This window comes from Passer montanus, unplaced genomic scaffold (assembly GCF_014805655.1).
Source record: "Passer montanus isolate IOZ18808 unplaced genomic scaffold, ASM1480565v1 scaffold50, whole genome shotgun sequence".
Taxonomy (NCBI): Eukaryota; Metazoa; Chordata; class Aves; order Passeriformes; family Passeridae; genus Passer; species Passer montanus.
The window spans coordinates 1,757,698-1,782,596 of record NW_024369930.1 but is presented as its reverse complement, the minus strand read 5'-3'; the positions used below and the strand labels follow the sequence as shown (position 1 = coordinate 1,782,596).

The 24,899-nt window shown below is 35.7% G+C and overlaps 1 protein-coding gene across 2 annotated transcripts in view; it reads right to left on the bottom strand.

The window, feature by feature from the left end:
• The window catches only part of SEMA3E (semaphorin 3E), a 131,554-nt gene that overhangs the window by 7,595 nt on the left and 99,060 nt on the right, over positions 1 to 24,899 (bottom strand). For both annotated transcript variants that reach the window (XM_039723795.1, XM_039723796.1), the window contains exons 7-15: positions 18,585 to 18,704; positions 17,972 to 18,114; positions 16,552 to 16,666; positions 16,057 to 16,126; positions 14,559 to 14,703; positions 9,630 to 9,852; positions 6,830 to 6,921; positions 5,629 to 5,670; positions 2,226 to 2,392 (exon numbers count right to left, since the gene is read on the bottom strand). In XM_039723795.1, the coding sequence (XP_039579729.1) occupies positions 2,226 to 2,392; positions 5,629 to 5,670; positions 6,830 to 6,921; positions 9,630 to 9,852; positions 14,559 to 14,703; positions 16,057 to 16,126; positions 16,552 to 16,666; positions 17,972 to 18,114; positions 18,585 to 18,704 (1,117 nt within the window). The remainder of the gene's footprint in view (positions 1 to 2,225; positions 2,393 to 5,628; positions 5,671 to 6,829; positions 6,922 to 9,629; positions 9,853 to 14,558; positions 14,704 to 16,056; positions 16,127 to 16,551; positions 16,667 to 17,971; positions 18,115 to 18,584; positions 18,705 to 24,899) is intronic.

The following is a 24,899-nucleotide window of genomic DNA, read 5'->3' as shown; positions in this document are numbered from 1 at the left end:
CTGCCCATATCACTCCATCCTGGATAAATGTGTTTTCAGAGAACTTAAAGCCTGCTGGTCTGGAAATTGTCTTAGGTGAGAAACATGTACAACAAAGTCCAGGCCTCAGTGAGTTTCTCTCATCCTTTCTTAGGCAACAAGTAGCCTGCACAACATAAATGGTGATACTGCTAGCAACCTAAAATGCTGCTGGGAAATTTTTAACCCCCCTTCCCTCCCAAATGACTTTTACATCATCAGAGGAGTAACCCATATGCTTTATCATTACGATAATCCAATTTCTACTTATACTGTAGGACATTATTCTCCCTGGCCCACTGTATAGCTGCTCATCTTTCTTAATCTGGGCCCTGAAAATTTTAACCAGACTCATTTCACCCTGAGCAGTCAACCAGAGCCCAATTTCCTTCCCTATATTCACAAAAGACACAAGAAAACTGTGCAGTCCTGCTTGTAAAAGTCATATAGGTTTCCTGCTTGGGTTAACCTTAGTGCAGTAAATCCAAAATATTCTCAATTATGCTGAGTCACACACTGTGTTTCTCATTTGTACTTTTAAATATGCCTTACCTAAAAAGTGATATTGCCAAAGGTAATATGACTGGATTAATTATCTTTTAAAAAAAAGTATGGAAATGTCTGTTATGCCTGATCAATTATGCTGAGTCACACACTGTGTTTCTCATTTGTACTTTTAAATGTGCCTTACCCAAAAAGTGATATTGCCAAAGGTAACATGACTGGATTAATTATCTTTTAAAAAAAGTATGGAAATGCCTGTTATGCCTGGAAATAGTCAGCATGCATTTGAGTGCATCCTGGTTCATGGAAAGCTAAAATATACCAAATGAAAAATTACTAAATAAAAAGCCCCATATTCCTGATTTTTCTTAAGAAACAATAAAGATTTGGGATACAGTGACTTGGTTTGCACTTAACCATGACCAGAAGTTTTAAAAAGTCTCTCTGGAATTTCTTTAATTCATTCTTATAGTCCATGTAGGTCTAATATAAATAAGCATATATTTTTAAAACCAGTAATTGCTAAAAAGCCACAGAAATTATTTGAATTATGCAATACCAAAATTTTGCTGATTCAGGTAAGAAATTGCTCTAAGTGACAAAGATGACTAATTTTTGTGAAAAGGTCTGGATTAAAACATGCGTATTCTAGACTTGATCTGTGCAGCTGAATTGCAGAACCTGGGTTTGAGAGGGAAGGGAGGACAACAGGTCCCAAAGAAATCATTGAATGAAAGAGTGAAGGTCAAGAACCATTAATAAGTGAAGGGTGATACAGAGAGAGTCTCCATAAGAAAGAATCAAACCACCCAAATCAGGTCTGTGCTTTGAACTTGCCTCTAGAGTAATTTGCTTTTCAATCCACTGCAGAAAACCTAAACCAAACCTTAGCTTTTGCAGAAAATCTGTTCTGGTGGATTTTGGTTGGTGAAGGTATATGACTAATAACAAAGTATCTTTGATATTTTTTTTTTAGAAATTCTGTTGTATATGTATGGAGGGGCTTGACAGCTGGCCTGCAAGCAAAGCTGAGTTAATAGAAGAAATTACAATTGATGATTTTCAAGTATATGCATAGCAAGGAAGAAGACAAGGCCATCAGCATGGAAACAAATTAGAAAAGATACATGAACATTTTTGTAAGCTAGGCTACACGCATAAGTAGATGTGTATGCGTGCCTTATTAAATTTCTGTAAAACTTTTGCCAATTATATTGATGTTAATTATATTGCATCAATGAATATAATAAGTTATTGTGATGTAGTTAATGACTTAAGATCATGCTTTATTAAGAGTATATAAGCTAAAGAACACGCAAAATAAAAACATTTTCTTCTTGAACCCTAATCACGTGTGTGTATGTCACTTGCGACCTAACGGTGACATTTGGTGCTAGCTACCTATGCTAGGGTCACTCATATTGCAAAGCCACAAAAAAATGTTGAGGAAATTAGGGTTTACAGTGTGATGCAAATAATTAGGAAGTGACTTAGCTCTGGTCATAAAAATATTCCTGCTACTGTGATTTATGCCATCTTGTGAGTTTGGTTTCTTGCAATCCCCTAAGGTTATGCTGAGAAATAAGATGATGCTGTCTCATGGGCTATGTCTGACGGGGAGATACGAAGTACTCTATGTTGCAGTAGAAACTGCTGATGTAGATATTTGTAAAAAGAGTATCAGAAGAAGCAGGAGCTCTCACCTCTTTGCCTGCACTGCTGTGGGGTAGTAGCGGGAGCAGGAGATCCCATCCCAGGCGCAGTAGGGATCCCGAGCCAGGCAGCAGTCGGCGCAAGCTGTGCCGTACATGTCGCACTGGTGGAACTTCACTTGGGCTATGACTGCCTCAGATCCCACGTAGAGCTGTTGCTGCAAAATATACACCACAAAAAATGCATAATTTTCCTGAAATGTCCACTAAAACTTCTCTTCCCAATGCAGTTATTGAAATTGTTAAATTAACCGTTGCTTGTTGTGCCTCCAGCCTGTGACCTGAGGGAGGCAGAGTTACTCTGCAGGAAAATATCTGATTACAGATTAAACTCCTACTGTGGACAGAGAAAGAGAAAGAAGGCAAAATGAACAAGTTTATTTTGGAATTTTCTTGCTTCTGAAGTTTCAGCTTTGTGTTTGAATAGGCAAGGGTTTACATTTCTTTTTCTTCATCTAGATACTTTCTAATGCCTCCCTCTTTACACTTGTCTGTTACCTAACCTGCAAAAAAAACCAACCGCCAACTTGACAGGAAAGACTTTAAACAAAGAAGCTCAAATATGCAAGAGTTATAAGCAAGCTCAGTTTTCAAGTAAATTTAACTCTTGATGTGGCTACTTAGAATACAGTCTCATATTTACATTTATGCAAGAGTTATAAGCAAGCTCAGTTTTAAAATGGGAGTTTTCAAGTAAATTTAACTCTTGATGTTGCTACTTAGAATACGGTCTCATATTTACATGCACAGTTGTGCTATGATTTGTATAACACCTCAGTGCTCAGGAGATAGATGACACATAGATAGACATTTAATTATTTTCCTGTTGCTGTGCAGTCTTTCCTTACAAATTACCTGGTCACTATCTACTTCTTTAGTATTTGTTTGCAGGGTTTGGGTGGGGTTTTTTCAGTATTAGCATTCATTGTTTGAATCTTTTGAGCTCACATAGATATCCTTTTCAAATCAAATAACAGATAATCAATTTAATTCTTCAGATGATAGCACAATAATTTCAGAAGAGAATAGCTTGTATTGAAAGGATTTTGAGAAAAAGTCTTGTTGCTGACAAATGTAAATTTTCTGAACACAGAAAATATGCATTGTGCACTGCAGTAGAAACCGTTTATGCACAGATCACTTCCAAAATTTTACCAGTCAGAAAAAGGATTCCTAAGTTCTGCCCATCCTAGTGGCCAAATTTAGTCCATAATTTCTACTCTTTGATGTAACATTCAAAATCTGGTATTTTGAAGTTACTTAAAGCTGGAAAATATTGACACTTTATTTAGTCTAGCACAAAATATAATTTTTAATCTGAATAGTCTGTTCTTGTTCCTTATTATATTTCTTATATCTCTTTAGATCATAGAAATTTAACTTTCAGAGATGCCAGGGGAATAAACTAGGAGAGGCTGGTAACAACAATGCTCAAATACTTTTTCTGGTGAGATAAACCAGATGATAGTAGCAGGAACTCAATCTGCCAACTGGAATGAAGAGAAAACCTAGGACACTTGTTTGAGGGGAATTCTTTGTCTGCAAGTGCTGCAGTGTGATTGTCCCAGAAGACGTGAACAACACTTTCAATGAGACGTATGAGATGAGATTTTCTCTTTTATCTTTTAGCAGGGGTAAAGACTTTAAGTCTTGGTAAAGCACAGGAGGTAAAAGAAGCATCTGATATCTAGCCAACTGAACATCAAAGAACATTCTTTCCCAGTCTCTGCAGATAACAAGCTCAGCCCTGAAATGTGATATTTTACTGTACCATGACTTGGTGAAGACTGGTCAGTGTTATAAGGATATGGAGACATAGGTAGCAAAGAGATCTCCACAGGCTCAGTAACTCCAAGGTCAAAAAGAGCAGCAAAAATACTTGAGGTACAACTTTTTTTTCATGTATGCTCAACTATGTTGTATTCCTGCTGACTTGAAAGACAAAATTACTTGGTGCCAACTCTGACCCTAACACATATTCCAACATTTAATTGTCATCAGTGTCAGAAAACTGTATCCTATTTCAAGAATAAGTTTATCTACATTCAACAAGCAGATCTTGGTTTTTAATCTGATATTGTTTTGCCACCAATGTTTGAGAATCCTCACATACACAGTAGGAAGTCACTTCACACAGCAAAAAATATATATATATGACTCTCCTCTTCTCTTTCTGTCTTCTTTTTGGTATCTTGGAAAAGTAAAGCTACTTTTACTTCTCACAAGAAGTTTTTTTCTTCAACTCCTGGGTTGTTCTGGTGGCTTTTTTGAAGATCGGTCCAGATTTTCCAGATATGCCTTGAATTAGTAGAGTTAGCACACCTCTTGGGAGATGAATATAAGGGGGGAATTCTACTTCATATTTTATGATATCTCTGTTTTACTCTTCCAACAAAACCCTTTAACCATGACAATTCATTGAGAGTTAAAGGTAAGGCAAACATCTGAAAAGACACCAAGTCTTTCTCCAAATCATCAATTAGGTGCAGTGTTAGATTGTTCATTATCAGATAATCTAGTCTCCAGATTTCACAGTCCATGGAAAAAGATTGAGGAAGGAAATAATTCAAAATACTTTGACCCAAATCCATCTCTGAATTACCATCACAGGATTTTGACTTTCTGCATTACATACAGGAAGAATGCAAGTTGATTAGACACCAAGACTCAAATAACTCTTTGGGGCACAGTCACACCTCTTAATAATGCAGATTTCATTCTTTGTTACTTGTGTTTCACTGTGTTTATGTGCACCTACATCGCACCGGATGTCTAACATCACTGTGGACATGTTTAATGTTAAGTTATAACTATCCTTGGATGTTTATAATGGCTCCATGCTGAGATGATATGATGACATGATATAATATGGAAGAGAATCTGCCCACAACTATAATAAATTGGGTGTTTACGTCAGCAGAAATTTTCAGAAACTCAAGAAGAACTGAGATCCATACAGCCCTACAGGGCAATTGAATATGTGGGAGAGGCAGCACGGCTCTTTTTGCTGATATCCCCATGGGGCTGAAGTCTGTCTGCATTTATCAACAAAGAACTTTTTTGTGAATTGCCATATTCACCAATCTAATTCCTACTGTGATTAGTACAATGGTAACTCATGAAACAGATTGTTTTTTATTTGCATTGATATGTATGGTATTGTGAACTAAGGATATTTACCATTGGAATTGAAAAACATAAATACATTATAAAGGAACAGAGCACATAACCATATAAGCATATAAGTTTATATTACAGAACACTTACATGTATCCAACCAGATCTCATTATAGACAATGTACATCTATCTGTCCATGCAGCTAGCTCTATGCAATTTACAGATTCATTATGTTTGAGTCACAGTCATCATATTTCAAACTTGCAAAATACTTACCCTTTTTGAAGAGATTTCCATAGAAATAATAGGAACTGGCATCTAAAAAATTAGGAAATATTTGTTTGCTTAGAAAAAATAATATATTTTTGCTATGAAAATAAATCAGGTAAAATAATATTGGTATTTACTTATGCCATTCAGCTTTGCTAAATACTTTGACTTTTTTTGAGAAAGATGTGAGGAAATTGTGACTTTCAGAAATATTGCTTTAAAACAGTTTATTTGGAAACAAGCAGCCAACACTTAATTCAGGATTATCAGAGCTACAGGAACACTACAATTTCCCTGTCAAACATGACATTAACTCTTGTCACCACTGAATGTCTTTTGTCCTGCTTGAGAGTGATAAGTGGAGTGCTCTTTACAACAAAACATTCATTGAAGATAAGATGAAAATAGCAGAAATTCCTTCTTTTACCATTGTCCTCTCTGCCTTCTGCTCAGATTTCTTGGAACAATACATAGCCCCTTATAGTTCTATTGAAAACTAGCTTTATCAAGAAGGGTAAATTCTGTAATTTTCCCTGCAGGCAACAAGTGAATAGTTACACTGCCTAAATTCAGGTACCAGATTTAAATGTCTAACTTTTTATATTAGATTCTCCCTATAGCTTGAAGCAGGCAAATGTAAATATAGCTTTATTTGGCTAACATGACGTGATGAGAATACTCACTAAGAGAATTTCATTATGTTAGCTTTGTCACATGCCAAGAACTGAGCTTTAGTCATAGGTTGTTCCTTAGGAGAATGGAGTTCTGCCTCACTAAGACCCATGTTTGCCCACTGTAGAGACAGATTAGCTGATTCACTTTTTCTGAGTGGACTTTTTCTATCTGGATCTCATTTAGGTCTCCAAGATTGTAGCAGGCACATTTTAATGTGTGCAGTTATACTTTTTTAATTATTTAATTGGATAGGAGGGAAAATTAAACAAAATGCAGTAAGTTTCTAATTAAAAGTTGCACTCCAATGTCCAAGGACATAAATAGAAAGGCACTATTCGTGATTTACTTCAGCATGCTTTGGTACTTGGGACATTAGAAAAACTTCATTTGAAAATGAAAGTTTTCTGTCATCAAATTTCTAGATAATGAGAAAATTTCTTGCACACATATATTATATATTTGACTATCCTCAGATTTTTTTGACATTTTAATTCTGACAAAAATTCAAGACTTTGTATACAACACAGTTCACCTTGAATACTTGCAGCTCTTCAAGAATCACTTCTTCCATTGATTCTGTCTCTTGATTGTAAATTGTTATGACTTTCAGCACAATACCATTATCTGGACACAAATTTAAAAGAAAACAAAACAAAAGTAAAGGTTATGATTGGTTAAAACATTTATATAACATTTATATACCCTAGGACACCTTCAAATACCTGAAATGACTTCAAATTGATAATGGATTGAAATTTATACATATGTAAAGGTAGTTGCATTGTGCTGTCATTACTGAGGATTCTTACTCTTAGAAAATGAGATATATGAAAATTTGTCCCTGGCAAATAAGAGTCAATTTAGACACTTGAAAGATACATAATTAATTGTCTTTTTCAAACATTGGGTCATAATAACGAATTGTGAATAGCAAAAGGATCACAGAGGGCAACCATATTTCAGAAAAAGAAATGGGAGTAGATGGAAGCCTAATGCATTGAGGCAAGCAAGTGTAAAGTAGCTTTAATTATAGGATCTGAGTGTTTACACTAGATAGCAAACTACTAATATCCTTAATTGCTGACAGCAGCTCCATTCCCCCAGGCAAAAGTACAAAATCCTTCAGGGGCTCATTGTGCACAATTCTTACCCTTCTCTAAAGGAACCACCGAGCTGCTGTTGAGCTGAAGGTGTAGTTGAAGGGAGATGAATCAAAATATAGGATGCACATTCAAAAAGACTAAGGCACATTGGACTTAGATTTATCAGCCTCTCAGTCTCTGCAACTCTTGCAGGAGAGTAAAATACGCAAATAACATCTGGTCTTCCGTGACTTTGGTTTTGTCTTGCTGGCTATTTATAGGAAAGTTTTGCTCTCCTTGATCTGAAAATCTGTCATCAACAATAGCAAATATCACTTTTTTTCTTCTGTTACTTTCAGTCATCTTTCATTTACAGGAGACATATTAAGCAGGGAAGCACTGGGGAAATTGTTCAGCAAAAGATCAAAGGGTGACACAAAAAGAGGAACCATTAAACTGGGGTCATACACCATTTTTCAAAGAGACTATGTAATCAAAGGCAACCATTTTGTAGTAGAACAGTGAAAAGAATCTGTATTCTGAACTGTGATTTTCATAAGGAAGTCCCTCTTCAAATCCTGTTGACAGACATGTGAAAGCTCTGATGTTCAGACTTCGCCTTTGATGAACCTTTCTAAACTGCACTGCTACCCTAAGGAAACTTGCTCAGCTGTAAGATGCTGTTTACTTATGTTACACAGCAGGTGTTGGACTGGGATTAAAAATATATATATGTGTCAACCCTTTCTATATAATATTGCCTAAATAAGCAATGAGTTTTCTGATGGGAGCTTTGTCAGAGTAGTGATTGCAGGTTTCATTTCAGAGTTTCTAAAAATCAAATTCTTTTGCTGGAATTTCATGTCACCTGAGATCAGACAGCCTGAGAACATTAGGCAGCTGTTGGGGGCCAATCCAGCACAGCTCTAAAGCACACACTTAATCCACTTTGGATTCAACTTTGCTGAACAAAAGACTTGTGTATAAGAATATTTGATGCAGTCACAATTAAAAATGCAAGGAGAAAATATAAAGGATGTAGGACTCACTGTAAATTCTGCTGTACAGAAATAAGTGACACATGATACAATGTTTTACAGACCATGGTTAAGTCCATTTCCAAGACTCTACCAAGACTATATGCTGTTTAAAACCATAGAAAACAGCAGTGATATAAATAGAGCTTTGCTATTCTATTAACATGATTTTTTTGAATGTTCTCAACACTGAAATGTACTTATCAGAGGAATTGCATTAGTAAAAAATAATTCACTGGAACTGCTTTCCTAGACAAAATGGTCAAAATTATTTGTGATACCGCTCCTGTTGTTAAATTGATTAAATGTGAATGTAAGAATCCCTGTTTATTTTCCAGACAGATTAGATGTGACTTAAGTCTTGTGTAGTTCCAGCCTTTCCTCTTGTTTTCTTAAGTTTTTCTATTTTTCAAACACCATTAAGGTATTTATTTTTTCTCTGCTTTCTTAGACTTAGTGCAGGTATAAGTTATATTTTGCCTTTATTGTGTTTGTTAGGAAGATGCTTAAAAATTCGTGTTAAAAAAGCTCCCTATGTTTTAGTGAAATGGCACAGAAGAAAGACAAGAAAACTTGGCAGGAAACTTCTAACAGCTTTGGGATTTTTAAAATCGGGCATTTCCTCCTTCTTTCCTTCCTTCAGCTATGTTGAAACACAAATCTGGAAGCTGGAAGGTTTTTTTAATGGTATCAGTTAGACTTCTGGTCTCCAGAACGCAGGAAAAGAAACTGTGGAATAAAGCCAATAACTTGAATGGATATTTTCGGAAATCACCTTTGTTTCTCTCGGGTCTCCAGGTCTCAGCTTGGAGATATGACAGTATTCTGAAGTTTAAAAAATAAGGCTGGTTGTTCTACAATTTTTTAAAATATTATTTTTTGAAGAGAAAAGAAATTAAAATGGAATCCTATACCTTTTTCTCTTGTTAGTTTTTAAATAGTTCCTTACCATTACTTTCCTATATGTTAGCATCACAGTGAAGCACATGTCTAGAATGACTAACATCCTCTGTAAGGTGAAGGCATGAAAAGAAAAGTTGATAAAAATAAATGCTGTATAGATTTGCTTCATCCTGGGAAAAAAACAAACAAACAAAAAAACAAAAAAACCCCAAACCCAACAACAACAAACCAAAACAAACAAAAACAGAGAAAGAAACAAACAAAAACTTGCTAAATTGTAAATGTAAAAATTCTTGCTGTCTTTATTTACCTGTGCCAATGAACAAAACATCATACTGCCCATCTTCAGCTTCCACTCTGTCCACTGCTATTTGTTTAAGATTGTACTTTCCATCTGTTTTAACCAGTATTGGTCTCTTATGAACAGGCCTGATGGGCTGATACATCAGTGGATGACTCCTGGCAAAATGGACAGCTTCATCAGGATAGTCTTTAGTGGTGGTGTACAGCCCACCGTTCACCTTGCTGGCACACTGCAAAAACACAGAACACAGATTATCCTGAAGGTTAGCCCAGGAAATTATCAGAAAAAGGTCTTGTTTTCAGGGATAAAGATAAGTCTACAGAAAACCGAGCACTGAAGAGGGAATTAGGACAGTGAACCCTGTACTCTATGCATGTGTGGATTACTAATCATGAGAAGAAAGGAAATGCTGAACGGTGCCTTGGCATTGTCATGTTTAGGAAGCCGGAGTTTGTCTCTCTTTGGCACACTAAGACAATAAAGGGTAACACCTTTAGATTTTGACAAAAGCCATAGCTTATTTCTTCCCCAAACTCATATTGAAGATGTAATCAAAATGGCCATGGACAGAGTGAGAAGAAAGGGCTTTTCTATCCCAGTAGAGAAACAGACATGTAAAGTCAGCAGAACATTAATGCTTGAAATCAATCTCTAGTCTTATTATTTTTTGATTGCAAAATGTATTACCATAAGAAACTAAACACACTTAAAAATTATGCCAACAGTAATTCTTGATTTCAGGCATTTTAACAGTATTATGTTTGATTCTGATTCCTGACTCTAGATGACAGCATTATATATCACAGTTTAGCTTCAAATATCAATGTTTGTACTGATCAATCTACCAGTTTGTAAAGCAAATAAACTTTATGTCAATGACTGATTAAAAGAGGCTTACTCCTTCAGTTAAATGTGCAATTAGAGATAATTTACTGCATTAAAGAGAGAAGTTAATTTTAGGATGCTTTGTGACTGAGATAGTGTTTCCCAACTCAACATATTTCCTACATTTCCAATTTGCTTCATGATGTCTAATTGAAACCATTTATGATCAAGCTGGAAATATCTCAGTAACCATTTACTTTCTCTAATATTCATAAGACAGTGTGGTTTTAAGAAGCATTTCAAGCAAAGCCACAGTAGCAGCCTTTCTCTATTTAAATTGGATTTTTCAATCAATAAAATGAAATACAGTACTCCTTAAGTTTACTGGAAACAGTAACTTTAAACTTGTGGTCAGCTGTAATCAACAATAACAAACTCCTGCACTTGTCAAGCAGGGCAATGTTTGTTTCCACTTTTTGGGTTTAGCTACAGGAATGTATTTGTTCACTGTTGATTTAAAAGTAATTGTCTAATCAACCTAGTGATGGAATGTTACTGGCTGTTTGCAATAAAGAGACAGAGCTGGAGCACAAAGACAGGCTGAGCCTGTGCTTCCCATGCACTGCACAGCCTATTAAGTGAATAGGCATTGCCAGGTTCCCTTTGGAAAGTTCTGGCCCTGGGGAGATTAAATAAAAATAATCATTCACAGGCTTTTCATTTTAATTAAATAAAATCAAGTAGTCTAGAAAGGAAACAGTAGATGCAGCTGTCTCTAAAGCCTACCAACCTCACTTGATATAGCTGATGTCTTTTTCAGAAGTAACACAGTCTAAATGAACAAAAAAAACCCAGGAGAGACTATGGCAGAGGATTGTGGAGTCTGTCAGAACCTGTGTGACTCTTAGGAGTGGCTTTCTGTTTATTTAACTTTAAGCCCTACTCTCATTCCACCTCACTTGATATAGCTGATGTCTTTTTCAGAAGCAACACAGCCTAAATGAACAAAAAATCCAGAAGAGACTATGGCAGAGGACTGCGGAGTCTGTCAGAATCTAGGAGTGACTTTCTGTTTATTTAGCTTTAAGCCCTACTCTCATTCACCATAGACTTCTTCTTTACTCATTCAATACCAAAGGTCAATGAGTGATGACTCTCAGAGACACCCATTAGTAGGTTATTTTTTGCCTCTTGTCACCATCACTCCTGTAATAGGAAAGGTAGTGGGATTTAGTTTACCAACATGCTGCACATTGTTTGGAGTGTGAAGCCTAACACTTGGCTACAGCCTGCTACACAATTTGTCTTCATGCTACTGGATAAACATTGAAAAGACCTCTAAACTGTGCCCTAAATGAGTAGCTAAAAATGAAGCAATTAATGCTCTGTTACCTGGCACAGCCACCTACTTCAGCCTCTGATGTGCTCTGCAATGTATAAAGAAATCCATTAGCACTCAGGAGACCTGCTTCCTCAGCTAATTTTTTCCCTGATATTGGGAAATGACTTGCACTCTTCTGTTCCTTTTTCTGTTCCTATGCCTTGCCTTTTTGGGGAGGTGACGCTCTAGTCTGACCCAAACACAGCCAAGGAAGAGAAGCATTGGAAGCAAGTGGAACTTAGGGCAGCCTTCCTATAAATCATTGTCAACCTTGCTGAAGTGCTGGCTCTGTGTTCTCTCCTTCTTGCCAAAAAGACACCATTTAATCTTCAGTGCTAGGAGATATCAATGTAATAACTGCAGTCATTAACATTGACTTCATGCCTGTGTTTAATGCTAGTCCAAATAACATATGTGAGGTGTTCTACTGCCCGGAAAAAAATGAATACCACTTAAAGAACTTGGATTGTATCATCTTTGCAAAATATACAGCTATTCTGCAATTCGCATACAGTACAGTCTCATTATTTGGTAAAACTGCAAAACCCATACATTTGCTATACAAAATATCAAATAGGATACCAATAATTCCTGTGAATTCAACCATTTTTCCTAAAATGTGAAAATTTATTTACCTGTTTTTCTATCCTGACTCAATACTAATGACTTCAATTGATGTCAAACAAACAAAAAAAATATTTTGCATTGATGTCAGCACTGCTACTGTGGTACCTCATTGGCTAAGATGGTCAAATCATATTCATAACATTTAAATCCTAGATAATCTCTTTTTTGGAGTATCTGCTTCTAAATTTTGACTTATGTCTGTAAACCCAAGGGAAGTAGGGAAAATATTAATTTTAAATTATTAATTTAAAATGAGAAAGGTCATGTATTTGAAATCATACAACAGGGAGAAAGGCATCACTGCAATGGAGCAGAGAAGCTAATAGACCTTTCCACCTCTCATTCATGAGATTCAGTAATAAATTATTTGTATGCAATGCTTACTTATGGAAATGATTGCTTTTAGTATAAAAGGGAATATTGATTCAGTTAGCAAAGGGAAAGCAACACTGAAGGGAATATCCAGCAACTGTTCATTACATCTTTAAGTTCAAGAGAGTGAGCCACAAGCCTGAGAGAAGATTAAGAGGCAAAGTGTGAAAACTGGGGGCTGATTAACAGCTGTTAGAAATGTCTTTGCTCAGAGTTAGAAATCTGCCCAATGCTGACATGACAAGGGGTAGACCTTCATGACTGTAAACAAAAACAGCTTTGCAGCACAAGACAATTGCCATGGGTGGGTAGGTAGTTGTAATCCCAAAAGGCACAGGGTAAAAAAGAAATCCTGGATGTTCTGCTTCCCTGAGTTAGGCTGGCATTGCCTCCCTCCTCCTGGAGGCTGTGCCTGCCCTGTGAGGTGGTGACAGGCCCTGCAATGCAAAGGGCACCTTTGACCTGCACCAATGGGTGCCCTCCTCACCCCTCCAGAGGGGATGTGAGCACCTGGCACAGAAACTGCCAAAACACTAAAGAGACACTGAAACAGAAAAAAGGCTTGAGGTGAAGATTACTTGTGATGTCCTTGAGAAGACAACATGGCAATTCCTTGTAGAAGTTAATTATTTGTCTCTTAAGTCATGAGTTTGTGATTTCCCCCAGAAATCTAAGTACCAGACAGGAACAGCTCCATACATGACAGCACTTCTATAGCTGCTTGCTGCAGTAATTCCCATTTAATTGCATTTTTAAAATACATCTTGTTTCTTTTCTTCAGTTTATAGCCATTGAAAAAAAAATGTTTATAAAGTTGTGTGAAAATTAACAAAAAGTATGAATGATTTTATGAGTTTGTTTTTTACAGTGTTTTTAAAGATGTTTATATTCTTTGTAAATGGTACAGAGCAAGAATGTAGATAAGCTCAGGAACCTGATTTAAGGGTAGAAAAATCTCACTCTGCGATGTCTGAAAGGAAATCAATGAACTATGAGAGTGTCGGATCATTGCTTCCAGAAAAAAACAGTCTTAAGCAAAGGACTTTGAATAATGGAGAATTTTCTCCTTATCTACAAATGCATTTATTCTGATTAGTTAGTTTTATTAAAATATGTCTAATTTCTTACCTGCTCACTGATCTAAATTACAGAAGTATTTAAATTTGATCCTTTTGGAAAATGAGGGGGAATAAAGAACAAGACCCTCCTGAAAACTATTGAAATATTGAAACTATTGAAATAGTGGATTCTCTTGGGAGGGGTTTTGTTGTTGTTGTTATTGGGGTTTTTTTTCCCTTCCTTTAACACTTGCTAAATATCCTGATTTCAACACACTAAAGAAAGAGAGGTTCCTTCACAGGTAATACATTTAATGTTTCTGAATGAAGCTGAATGCATCTGATCTGCCTCTTTCTATCCCTTTTGCCTGGGGTTCTAATTTTGGGACCTTAGGAACTTTACACAATATTGCTAAAATCATGTCCCAACAGGATTACGAAAAATCTTATATAGTTAATCCCACTATTTTCCTTTGGAAAATGTATGTTTCTAGTATTTGATTAAACCTATTGCTGAGCCATTCCACACTTTTCCAGATTGGCTGGAGTATGCAGATATTCAAAGAATATCCTGGACTGTGAAGTCAGGAAGATTTGTACATTAGCAGCAGTCTGCTTTTTCTTTCCAAAATCATTTACATTACAAAGCAGTGGAAAATAGACTGTACTTACTGAACCCGGTCTAGGATAAGGTACTTTTCTTTCATAGAGAGCCCAGTGGTATTCAGGTCCTTCTTTATGAGCATATGGTCCATTGAAAGCTGCTCGGACACTTGCCATGTGGTAAACACATATAGCATATCCTCTGAATATATTGCTACGAGGTAAAATTTAAAGACACTATTAAAGTAATATGCTACATTCTGTCCAGATAATATTATGTAATTAAAATTACATGTTTATGTAATTTTAAATTACATTATTATGTAATTAAAAACAAGTCACATTTCAACAGCAATCAGGGAGAAAACACTTATTCCTTCCTGTATGCTTTTCTTCTAAATACTGCATCCAATGTTCTTCAAAAGTCTTTAATTTATTTGTATTCATAACAGTTCCCCAAGGAAGCTCTCTGTTGTTATGCCAAAATTTGATGCTAGTGTACACAAACTTTAAATTACTTGTTTAGAAACAGAGAAAGCAAAACAGAGTGAACTCAGGTCTGTATGTCTTTGATTAGTGACTTAAACAGTTTAAGATTTTAATATTTTTCCTACTTTTTTTTTGCTTAGAAAGATGGGAACCAACCAATGCTGACTAAAATAAACAGTCCTAAAATTAGTCCTTTTTGTATTGAGTGGGAATGTTGGTTAGTATTATTGGTTAGATCAGATCATTTTATGTTGAACAATCCAGATAACAATTTCTATTTTATTTTTAAATTTTATTTTATTTTGTTCCAGAACAACAGTTTTTAGTTTTTTTCAGGTTTTTTTTGTTTGTTTGTTTTTTAAAGAAGCATGAGTGCTCTCTATGAAGAAATTTTTTCTGAAGACTGCAGAAGATGATCCAGAAAATTTCAATTTGGTGCACAACTTTCTCTACTGGCATCAAGAGTCATGAGGAAATGCCAGGTGTTTGCAATCCTAGAGGAGCAGATCTGCCTTCTGTTACTAAAAAAAATAAAATCAGGAGAAAGTGGCAAAAGCATGGGTGCTCTTTTCTACCAGTTACATCCTAAACAGTCAGATTTCCAAGCTGAGAGTACTGTGTGCTTGCACCTGAGCTGGGCTGCAGTGGAAAGGGAAAAGGAGGCCACCAGTAACATTGCAGCTGCTGCTTTAGGCTTCACTAAGAAGTTAGTAGGAATTTAAGCTGCTATGTACTTAACCTTGAATTACAGTGGGGGTCTTAAAAGAAGACAGGTGGCTCTGAGATGCTGTTCTTATAAGCGTGCAGATGTGCATATACTTTGATATAGGAAGATGTCAAGCTGAGAAACATTTAATTAATTTGTGATCCAGATATACTGAATCACAGAATGAGACTTCAAGCCCTTGAGTGTTATGGAGAAGTTTTTACATTAACAAGGAAACCCGCTGTGAATAGAACTCAGATTAAACTGTTTACTATATAGTTGCTAAGGGATATGTATCATCCAGCTTCTATCCCTTTAATAGACTGTTCGAACATTCCTCTGTGGCTGTTATTATTTCTTTTAGTCGTTTACCTTGTCGTGTTGAAGAGGCCAAATATCACTGGATTTTTGTTATCACGAGTTTGCAGCAAAAACACATCCTCTGTAAAATTTAAATGCAATGTTATTGTTAAAAACCTACTTTTCTCAGCCTGCCAAAAGAAAATTTATTTTCTTAAAAGCATTATCATATTTTACTTTACTTTATTTATTCCATTTAATTTTATGCAGATTTTAATCCAGCCTGCCAAAAGAAAATTTATTTTCTTAAAAGCATTATCATATTTTACTTATTTATTCAATTTAATTTTATGCAGATTTTAATAATTTAAAAACAATGCAGTACATAAAGGAGTAATTGGTGATAGTGAATTCCATATGTGTAGAACTTCATATACATTGGAAACAAGACTAACCACCATTCCCTGATAGTGAATACAAGTGCAATATTTGACAGTAAGAGGTTTTATCATGAAGGTATATGGTTTTTTCCATCGTTTCTAGTTGTTTGCTGGCTAGGATGTTTACCTAATTCATCAAAATGTGTATCAATTCCATTTCTCCCAGGCACAGAACAAACTAGTCTGGTTTTGAGGAAAGTTGTCCATTTATTGACGAGCATTCGCTGGCCTCCCATGTCATTCTGTGTAGAGAGAAAAAAATGCCAGTGGTAATATGAATGAGTAAGTCTAGAAGCACAAACATCTCTGATGAATTAGCTGCTCATTATATCTTCTAATGTCAAAAGCATCCATTTTCAAACCACATGTTTATTACTAGAATTATTTTTCTGGATTCAGTTTTCAAGTAGGATTTCACTGATCAAGTCCAGGTCTCATTAAGATCTGTGGTTTCAGAAGAATTTTTTAATTCTGCACCACATCCCTGGATAGTTTTAGCTATACAGCTGTTGCAAAACTTTTTTTTATTGCTCATTTTTGCAAACTAGATATACTGAGCACATTACTGAAGTTTAGCTTTGCTTTAAGAGATCAGTGTGGGGTTAGTTCAATGTACCTGGAAAATAAAGCCCTGAATATATCTATAGACCTGGTGCAGCTGAGGAAAGTCTGAGGCCATTATTTACATGATTTTCTAACAATTTCAACAACTTTAAATAACACCTGCCTTGCTATGGCTGTCTCACCTTTTTCTTGCTCTTGCAATTGCTGGGACTTTCAAGAAAAGGGAACATTTAGTACTACTTGATTTAGGATACATCTGCAATCTGTGGTCTTAAATTCAAGATCTGTGTAACTGGTTCAATAGGCTTGCAAAACTCCTCTTACAAACAGAGATCTGTTTTCCTTAGAAAAGTAGATATATGCAGAGTAGATGCCTCTGTGTTACAAAACCTGTTACAGCTCATATGAAGATGTAAAGCTGCAGGAAAAAAGCCGGTTCTTGAATCACCAGCCAGGTATTTTTTGTATTCACTAAATCAAATCTGAATTATGACATACAGCTGTGAAGTTAATGGCCAGATAAATTTTGGAGAAGTGGAAGAGAAAGATCAGTGGGATTTTGGTTTAATCCATAGCCAGAGATAAGACTTCCTGTTGGATATATTGCAGAGTAGGGGGAACTATTAAAATAATCTATCCAGGCATATATTCAGAACAGAAGCCAAAGAATTCCAGCTTGGATTTTGATGCAGGTTGGAATTCAGAAATCCAAGTGGCTTTGTGAACATTAATGTCTGAGGCTGTAATTTGGTACTTTGCATACATCAGATGGTTTTAAGTTATACAGGAGTACATAAGAAAGTTTAAGGGGTGTTATGCTGGTGAGCATACATGATAAATGCCACTTAATGAGGAAACAGAAAAGAATTAAATTGTATCTTGTTCTTTGCTCAATAGTTTTAGGAATCCTCTGAACTATCCCCTAAACTGTATTCTCTACAGTTAGGAGTTTCTTATCTGCACAATCAGAGAAAGGCTCTTACCGCACATACACGTCCCACTCTGGTATATATGGCATGAGTGCTTGTCTCAGCTTCCAAAGCTTTCTCAGTAAAGAAGAAATATACTTTGTTATCATCATGGTCTTCATTGTCAGGAATCATGTATGAGCCAACGAATTTTGGTTCTTTAAAAAAAAAAAAAAAAAAGAAGTTGATCCAAGTAATTAAAATACTGCCTTGTTTTTCCAAGCCTTAAAATCAGCCTAAAGCAACCCAAAAAATAAAACGAGATGTAAGGGGTCTGTCAGTCAGAGAGCTTTTTAAGGGCAATTGGGTGATAGTAAATAGTAAAATAGTTACAAGAAATAGTAAAAAAAAAAAAAAAAAAAAAAGAGGTCTTTTTGGTAGGTCTGTAGAACATGTGGAATAGATTAATGTTGATATATTTTTATATCTTCAACTGACAAATTAATATTCCTTTGTATTTTTGCTAAAGACAGTTTTCCAGTCCCATTCTCTGTGTTTTACACATTTTAATTTGAACTAGGCTAAAACCCCACACTGATATTTGCATAGTAATCTGTGATTCCATGCAAACCAGAAATGGTCTAGCCATCTGAAACAGCTCTGGTTTCAGCTCCTTGTCCCCCCACACCTTTCAGCAGGCGCTCATTGTCCGGCTCAGTGCGAAGATGGGCCGCGCGGTTCATGGAGCGAAACACGGCAGCGTCTCTTCCCCAGTAGTCACTGTAGAGACCAGCAAAAAGTTCACCACCTGCAGACCAGACATCATAATAAAAACCTAAAATGAAATGATTTGGTGATACTCTACATAATAATTTCATTGCACGTTATAGGAATCACATTATAAATACGGTATGTGCAAATGATTAGGCTGAGAGGTTTTCCAGGCATCCTACTGAAATGTTCCACTTCACCTGGAATAATTACAGTTTGGGAATCACTTGCTGGGTGAGGGGATTCTATGTTCAGTGGACACAAAAAAAGGGACTATTTTTCTCTGGTCCAGCAATAAGTTGTTTTCACAGCATTGAAATATTTACCAGTGCAAGGACAGAACCTGAGATTTCATCCATCCTCCACAACTGGTGATTAATAGTTCTTGAAAAAATTATGAAAAGAAAAATTTGGTCTCATTTTCAAAGGATTTAGATGGCACTCACAAATTAAACAACCATCAGAAAATTTAGAAATAACACACTGAATGACAGACACTGTTGAAAAATAAATATGTCTATAGGTACAATTTAATATGTTCAAAAATCAAGCCTATCTCTGACCCATCTTAAATTGTGATATTGGATATATTTTACCCTGGAAAAATGCCATCCATACTTCTACCTTTCAGTTTTGCATGGACACTATTCCCCTTAACTTACCAAGCTTTTACAATAATTTATTTCATATCCATGTGTACTTGGATTACAAATATTTTAGCACCCAAATTTAAGAAGCAGGCAGCTTCAGCAAGCAGTTGTCACTAGGTGGCATCCTTATGCTAGAAAATAACACAAAAGGCATTAAACTGCACAAGGAGAGGAAAATAAATTATTTCCAGTTGAAGGTTAATCTGAGTGGAGTGACACAGCTTCCTGCATCCTAATCAAAATAAACATGACTGATACACCCAAATAATGTTTGCTGGCACTTATAAAGGATTTTAGCAGAAAGCAAGAATTTTGTTTGCAAGTCTCCCACCAAGTGTGAATTTTGTTTCTTTTAAGAGAGACACATGAATTGAATGGTGGCATAATTGTGAATGATTATTCTGAAATGTTAATATTTTGGCAGCTGGGGCTGGCTCCAACACCTCTGCTGAGCTGGAGCTGAGCATAGTTTTGCCTTAGGCTTCATCATATCCAGAATGGTTATTGCCCTGTAAAATACATGGTTGAGATTTACTGTAAAATATTGGCGAGTGAAGCAAAAAGTATAAATTATAGCATCCGTAGAAATGAAGGTTGCCCAAAACTAATAGAGAACTTTATTTTTTAAACAGCACAGAGCTGCCTAAACTATAGAATTTTCCAGTGTCTTTATAGCTTTACTTGTTTTAAACAATCCCTAATTAATGAGTTATATTAGTCATATATCCCCCTTTGGGAATTCCATTGGGAAATATGTCAGACTGGTTGGTGCTCATTTTAATTTAGGTGATATGTAGTGCAAAACAGGATATTTTGTCTTTTCAGAACTATAATAAACTTGGAAAATGCATCAATGTAAGGTAAATGATTCACGACATATTGCCAATGATCAGGATTGACATCTGTGAGTCCAGATGTGCCCACGTTTGAATATGAAGTCTATTCCTTCTGTTTGTCATAGGCACAAAATGTTATAAATAACTAAACTGCTGGTATGGCAATGTACTCTACACTGAAGAAGTTATGACTGATTGTATCTGTGAGATCCTGAGGGGAGAAAATGGAAGTCCGAGTCCTGGAGAGATATTGTTCCATGAAAGATATTTTACAGATACAGAAATAAAGTCTGATTTTTACACTGAGCTGTTACTAAACTACATGCAAGTATCATGTGTGAGCAGAGAGGTCGCTTCACCTAAGAACAGCAATGGGACAGTACTGACAAGGGTGGCTGTCAAATAGCACAAAAACATTCAACATTATGTTGAATAATAATTTCAATATATTTTACACTTCTGACACTAAGAGGATCTTCTCTTGTCTTTTTCAATAGTCTTTTGTATAAATGTAAGTTATAAATTTTGAACACTGATAGGTTTTTGCAGGTGCTGACCAATTCCAGATTTAGAGATAACCTAAGACTGAGGCTTGAAGAATTCTGGAAAGATTTCTACTTTTTTCTCCTCCCTTGAAAAACTACTAACACATATCAATTCAATCCTGGTTTGGTTGCAGGATTTCATACTGCTGCACATCACACTGGTGAACCTCCACCTTCCAGTGAAAATCAGCTGAGTAACTTCAGACACCTTCACTACTACTCCTCTCTTCCAGTCTAACCTCAGCTTCACATTAAATTGTTAAAATTTAAGTTTTGTTAATCATGTCAACAGCCTGGTTAATCATGTTCTAAAAATAATAAAAAGTTTCTTCTTTTCTTATTTAAGCAAACAGAAAACTACCATGGACCTCAAAGACCAGTTTTAGCTCAAGTGATACACACATACTTTTCAGCTAGTGTTTTTTCATCTTTTAGCTAACATCTATTCAAGCTAACAAATATAGCAAACTTCAATGGAGACCATTTTAAAATACCTTCATTTTGCCTTTTATTCAAAGCAAAATAATAACAAATTAAAATACAACCATTTTCTTCTAAACCCTTCAAAATTCCTAGGTGACATCCCTAAACCAAAAGAGATTGAAGCATTTAAATTAAATTACTCATACAAAAGATTTCTATAAATAGGCTGCTACCACCTTACATGTGGCATGTTTTTTGTACCTGCATGAAATTGGAAGGTACAAATGCAAACACAAGCTATTATTCATCAGTACTCTTTTTAGTGTAAAATGGAAAATTTATTTCATGAATAAAGCATTAGAATGTAATGAGTAGAACACAGACTGCACCTATCATGCATTTATTTTACTGTCAGTTATTACTCACATGATTACTAAAATCAGAAGACTAATTCACATTTTAGAAAAATTATACCTTTGGCAGAATAAAAACAGAAAACTAAAAAAAACCAAACTTGTTTAACTGGTAAACTAGTACCTCTGTATATTTGTATTTTCTGTCTTTCACTCAAGTATTTTGTCTTTTATTTTGAGAAAAAATGTGTTTTTGTCTAGACTAGGAGAAAAGACACAAATACCTAACTTTTAAAACTGTAAAAGCGACTGGATTCCCTGGATATTAACTTATTCAGATGTACTTTAGGTTTTTCACCACTTGCTTCTGATATATTGCAGGTAAGAATACATGGACATAAACTAATTTCTCATCTAGTGTGGTCTAAGTTAATCAGTGCACAAGATCTGGTATCAAAAATAGTTTTGGCTATTGAAAGCAGATGGGGGAATTCATTAGGAATAAAAGTCCAAAAGTTTTATATACCATTGAGCTAAACATAAACATTTTATTCAGTCTGTCTGCCATCCAACTTCCATTCTGTTTCCTGATGCTGGCAATAAATTAGTTGTTCATATATTGAGGAATTCACCACAAGCTACTTCACTAGTGGGTCAGATAACCTACAATAATGCTTACACCAGCACAGATATTTCATTTAAAAGCCAAGTCATGAACTGTTGTTTTCTTGGAGTGAGTATCTTAACTCTTGTGTTGAAATACCTAAAGAGATGGGGAAGAAGAGATTACATTTCTTCCTAAACTAATCCAGATAAATCTGGTCCTAAATGATTATGGTGCAAATGATCTTTCAAGATAATGATTTTAAAAGCTTTTAAATTTCTATAAGAGGTATGTAAAGATTTCTTGTTAGCCTAATCCTCACTGTTAGTCAATGGCCATGCTGGTGTAGGTGCTGTGTTCATGTGAGGGGCAGAGGTGGGAGCAGGTTTTGAACACTTTCCTTAGCAGGAAGAAGGTGCTGACGTGTGCTTTGCTAACAGGTTTGCATAAAACCTTTTCAAGGACATGCACATTGGCTGAACCTGCATCAGAGAGTGCAGACAGCTCTGGGGTGCAGCCTCCAAGATCATGCTGACTACATACCTGGAGCAGATTTCACTTTCTAAGAAAACTGAAGTGCATGAAGGGGAATTAAACCTCCAAGCATTGGAAGAAGGACTGGAAGACCAGTCCTGGAGGGTGTACGGTGTAGTTTGCATCTCCTGTCATGGGATAATGTCCATCATGAGCTGAATTCAGTGCTCATCTAAATGAAGAAGCATCCTTCCTTCTCAGTGCCTTTGGCATTAGAAGTCTTCTCATCCTCAAATGCCAATTAAAAGATTATTATTCACTGTGTTTGCATCTAGGTCTTCCAAACTTTTCAGCTGGCTACCTGCAGAGTCAAAGGACATACATCCTGGAGTTTAAGGTGCAGCATTTTATTCTGTGAACTGTGTGTCTCTGGGTAGTAGAAGTTGGTAGAACAAAATAGAATAAACGGAAATTCAAACTTAAGATAATCTTCCTTAGTGTTGAAAGTGTATAACTCCAATATTTAAAAATATGAAATAATAAATAAAATAGTAAAATCTTGGAAGAATTTTCTTATGCTGTTAAAATATCATTGAATGATAACTTGAAATTATAGAATTTCCTAATGGATAGCTAAAAAACCAGTCTCTAAATACTTTGTTAGTTTTGATGAAGTGGTGAAAGTTAGTTTGTCGATTGGTGTATCAGTGATCTGACAAAAATATTTTTTTCTCCTGTTAATCTTGCTACATTACAGAATTTTTAGCTTTGTCAGATATCTTTATCATTTGACCTCCAATACTCTAATCAGCCTTTACCAGGGAAGGGTAAAGGAATTGTTTTCTTCTTCAGATGAAAATATGAGGATCCATAGGACCTCCCATAATTCAGGCAAACTCTTAAAGCTCAGTGGGACAATCTGGCTTCCATTTAAGCAAATAAAATTCACATTGATCTCACAGTAGGAACATGATCAGGTTAATTTATTTACTTAGTTCTATCTGAGGAAAGGTTAAGAAGAACTTCAAGATTAGACCATGAGGTTTCAGGCCTACAGCAATTCTGTGAGTCTTTGTTCCCAGGGTAAGCTGAGATTGGAATCTGTCAAAAACTGTAGAAACAATTTAGGAATAAGGGTGGGATAAAAGCATGACAATCTGTGCTTCATGGATTTTGAAGGGTCACGTGAAATACAGTCTGTTTTTCTGATTCTTCTATGACTTCTTAACCCACTAACTCTTAAGAATTAGAGCTCTAATTTACTTTTTTAAATGAAATTAAAGGATATTTTGATGAATTGCTGCAGTGTGAAAGATTTGTGGTTACTACTGATGATTCTTCTTTAAATTAATTTGCTAATGTAAAGGAATAAATAAACCTAGCATGTAAAAACACAGCTGTCACTCATGACCGATATTTCATCACATCATGGATACCATTGTAGCTAATCATCAGAGAATTTAGTTGCCTGATTTTAAGATGCAGAGACAAATGTAAATATCAAAAGGGCCCTAAAATCCTCTTTTTTATCTCTGGAAAATAGAAAATTTATTTAATCTTTAGCTTCTTTTTCTAGCTCTTTATTTTAATCTATATTGCTTTTGAATGCTCAGTTTCTGTTATGTTTTCTAAACCCAGAAATCCTTGTTCTACTCCCTAGCTCCATCAAGCTTGTACCATTTACCTGCTGTTCCAGGCTATTTTTAGTCATTGTACAGTTAGTCAATAGTGCCAACACTGTCTTTGCTTCATCTCACAAAATGTTTTAAGAAAACATTTTTGAGGAAAGCCCATATGGTTTGCTATATCACAGCTCCAAAGATCCCAGTCCTATAGTGCTACACTTCCCAGCAAGGCCCAGAGGAGCACTATCTCAGCACAGCTTCCTGGCAAGGCAGGATTGAGACTGAATTCTATTTTTGTATCTTTTGAGTATGAGATCAACTCTTCTAAACAGAATCACCAGTTTGTGATAGTTTTGTTAGGAGGCAGCATTGAATTGAAAAAAAAAAAGCATTTCAAATATGGTAATTTATATAATCAATAGAGCTCGATATAAAAACAGTTAATTTCACATTTTTACAGGATGCTTGTGGCTCAGATACATCTCAGTCGATGAAAACAAAAGTGGTGTAACTAAGCCAGTCATGCTTCTTTGTTTTTAAAGAAAGCGGGAAATGATTATTTCCATAATTACACAACAATCAATTACCTTCAGAATGACACATGTCATTCAACATTTCACTTCAGTGAGACGCCCTTGCTGTGGTTAATGCTGCCTGGAATGCAATATTAATGTGGACAGCACCACGAGGATTAAGTCTGACATGTGGAAGATTGCAATGGA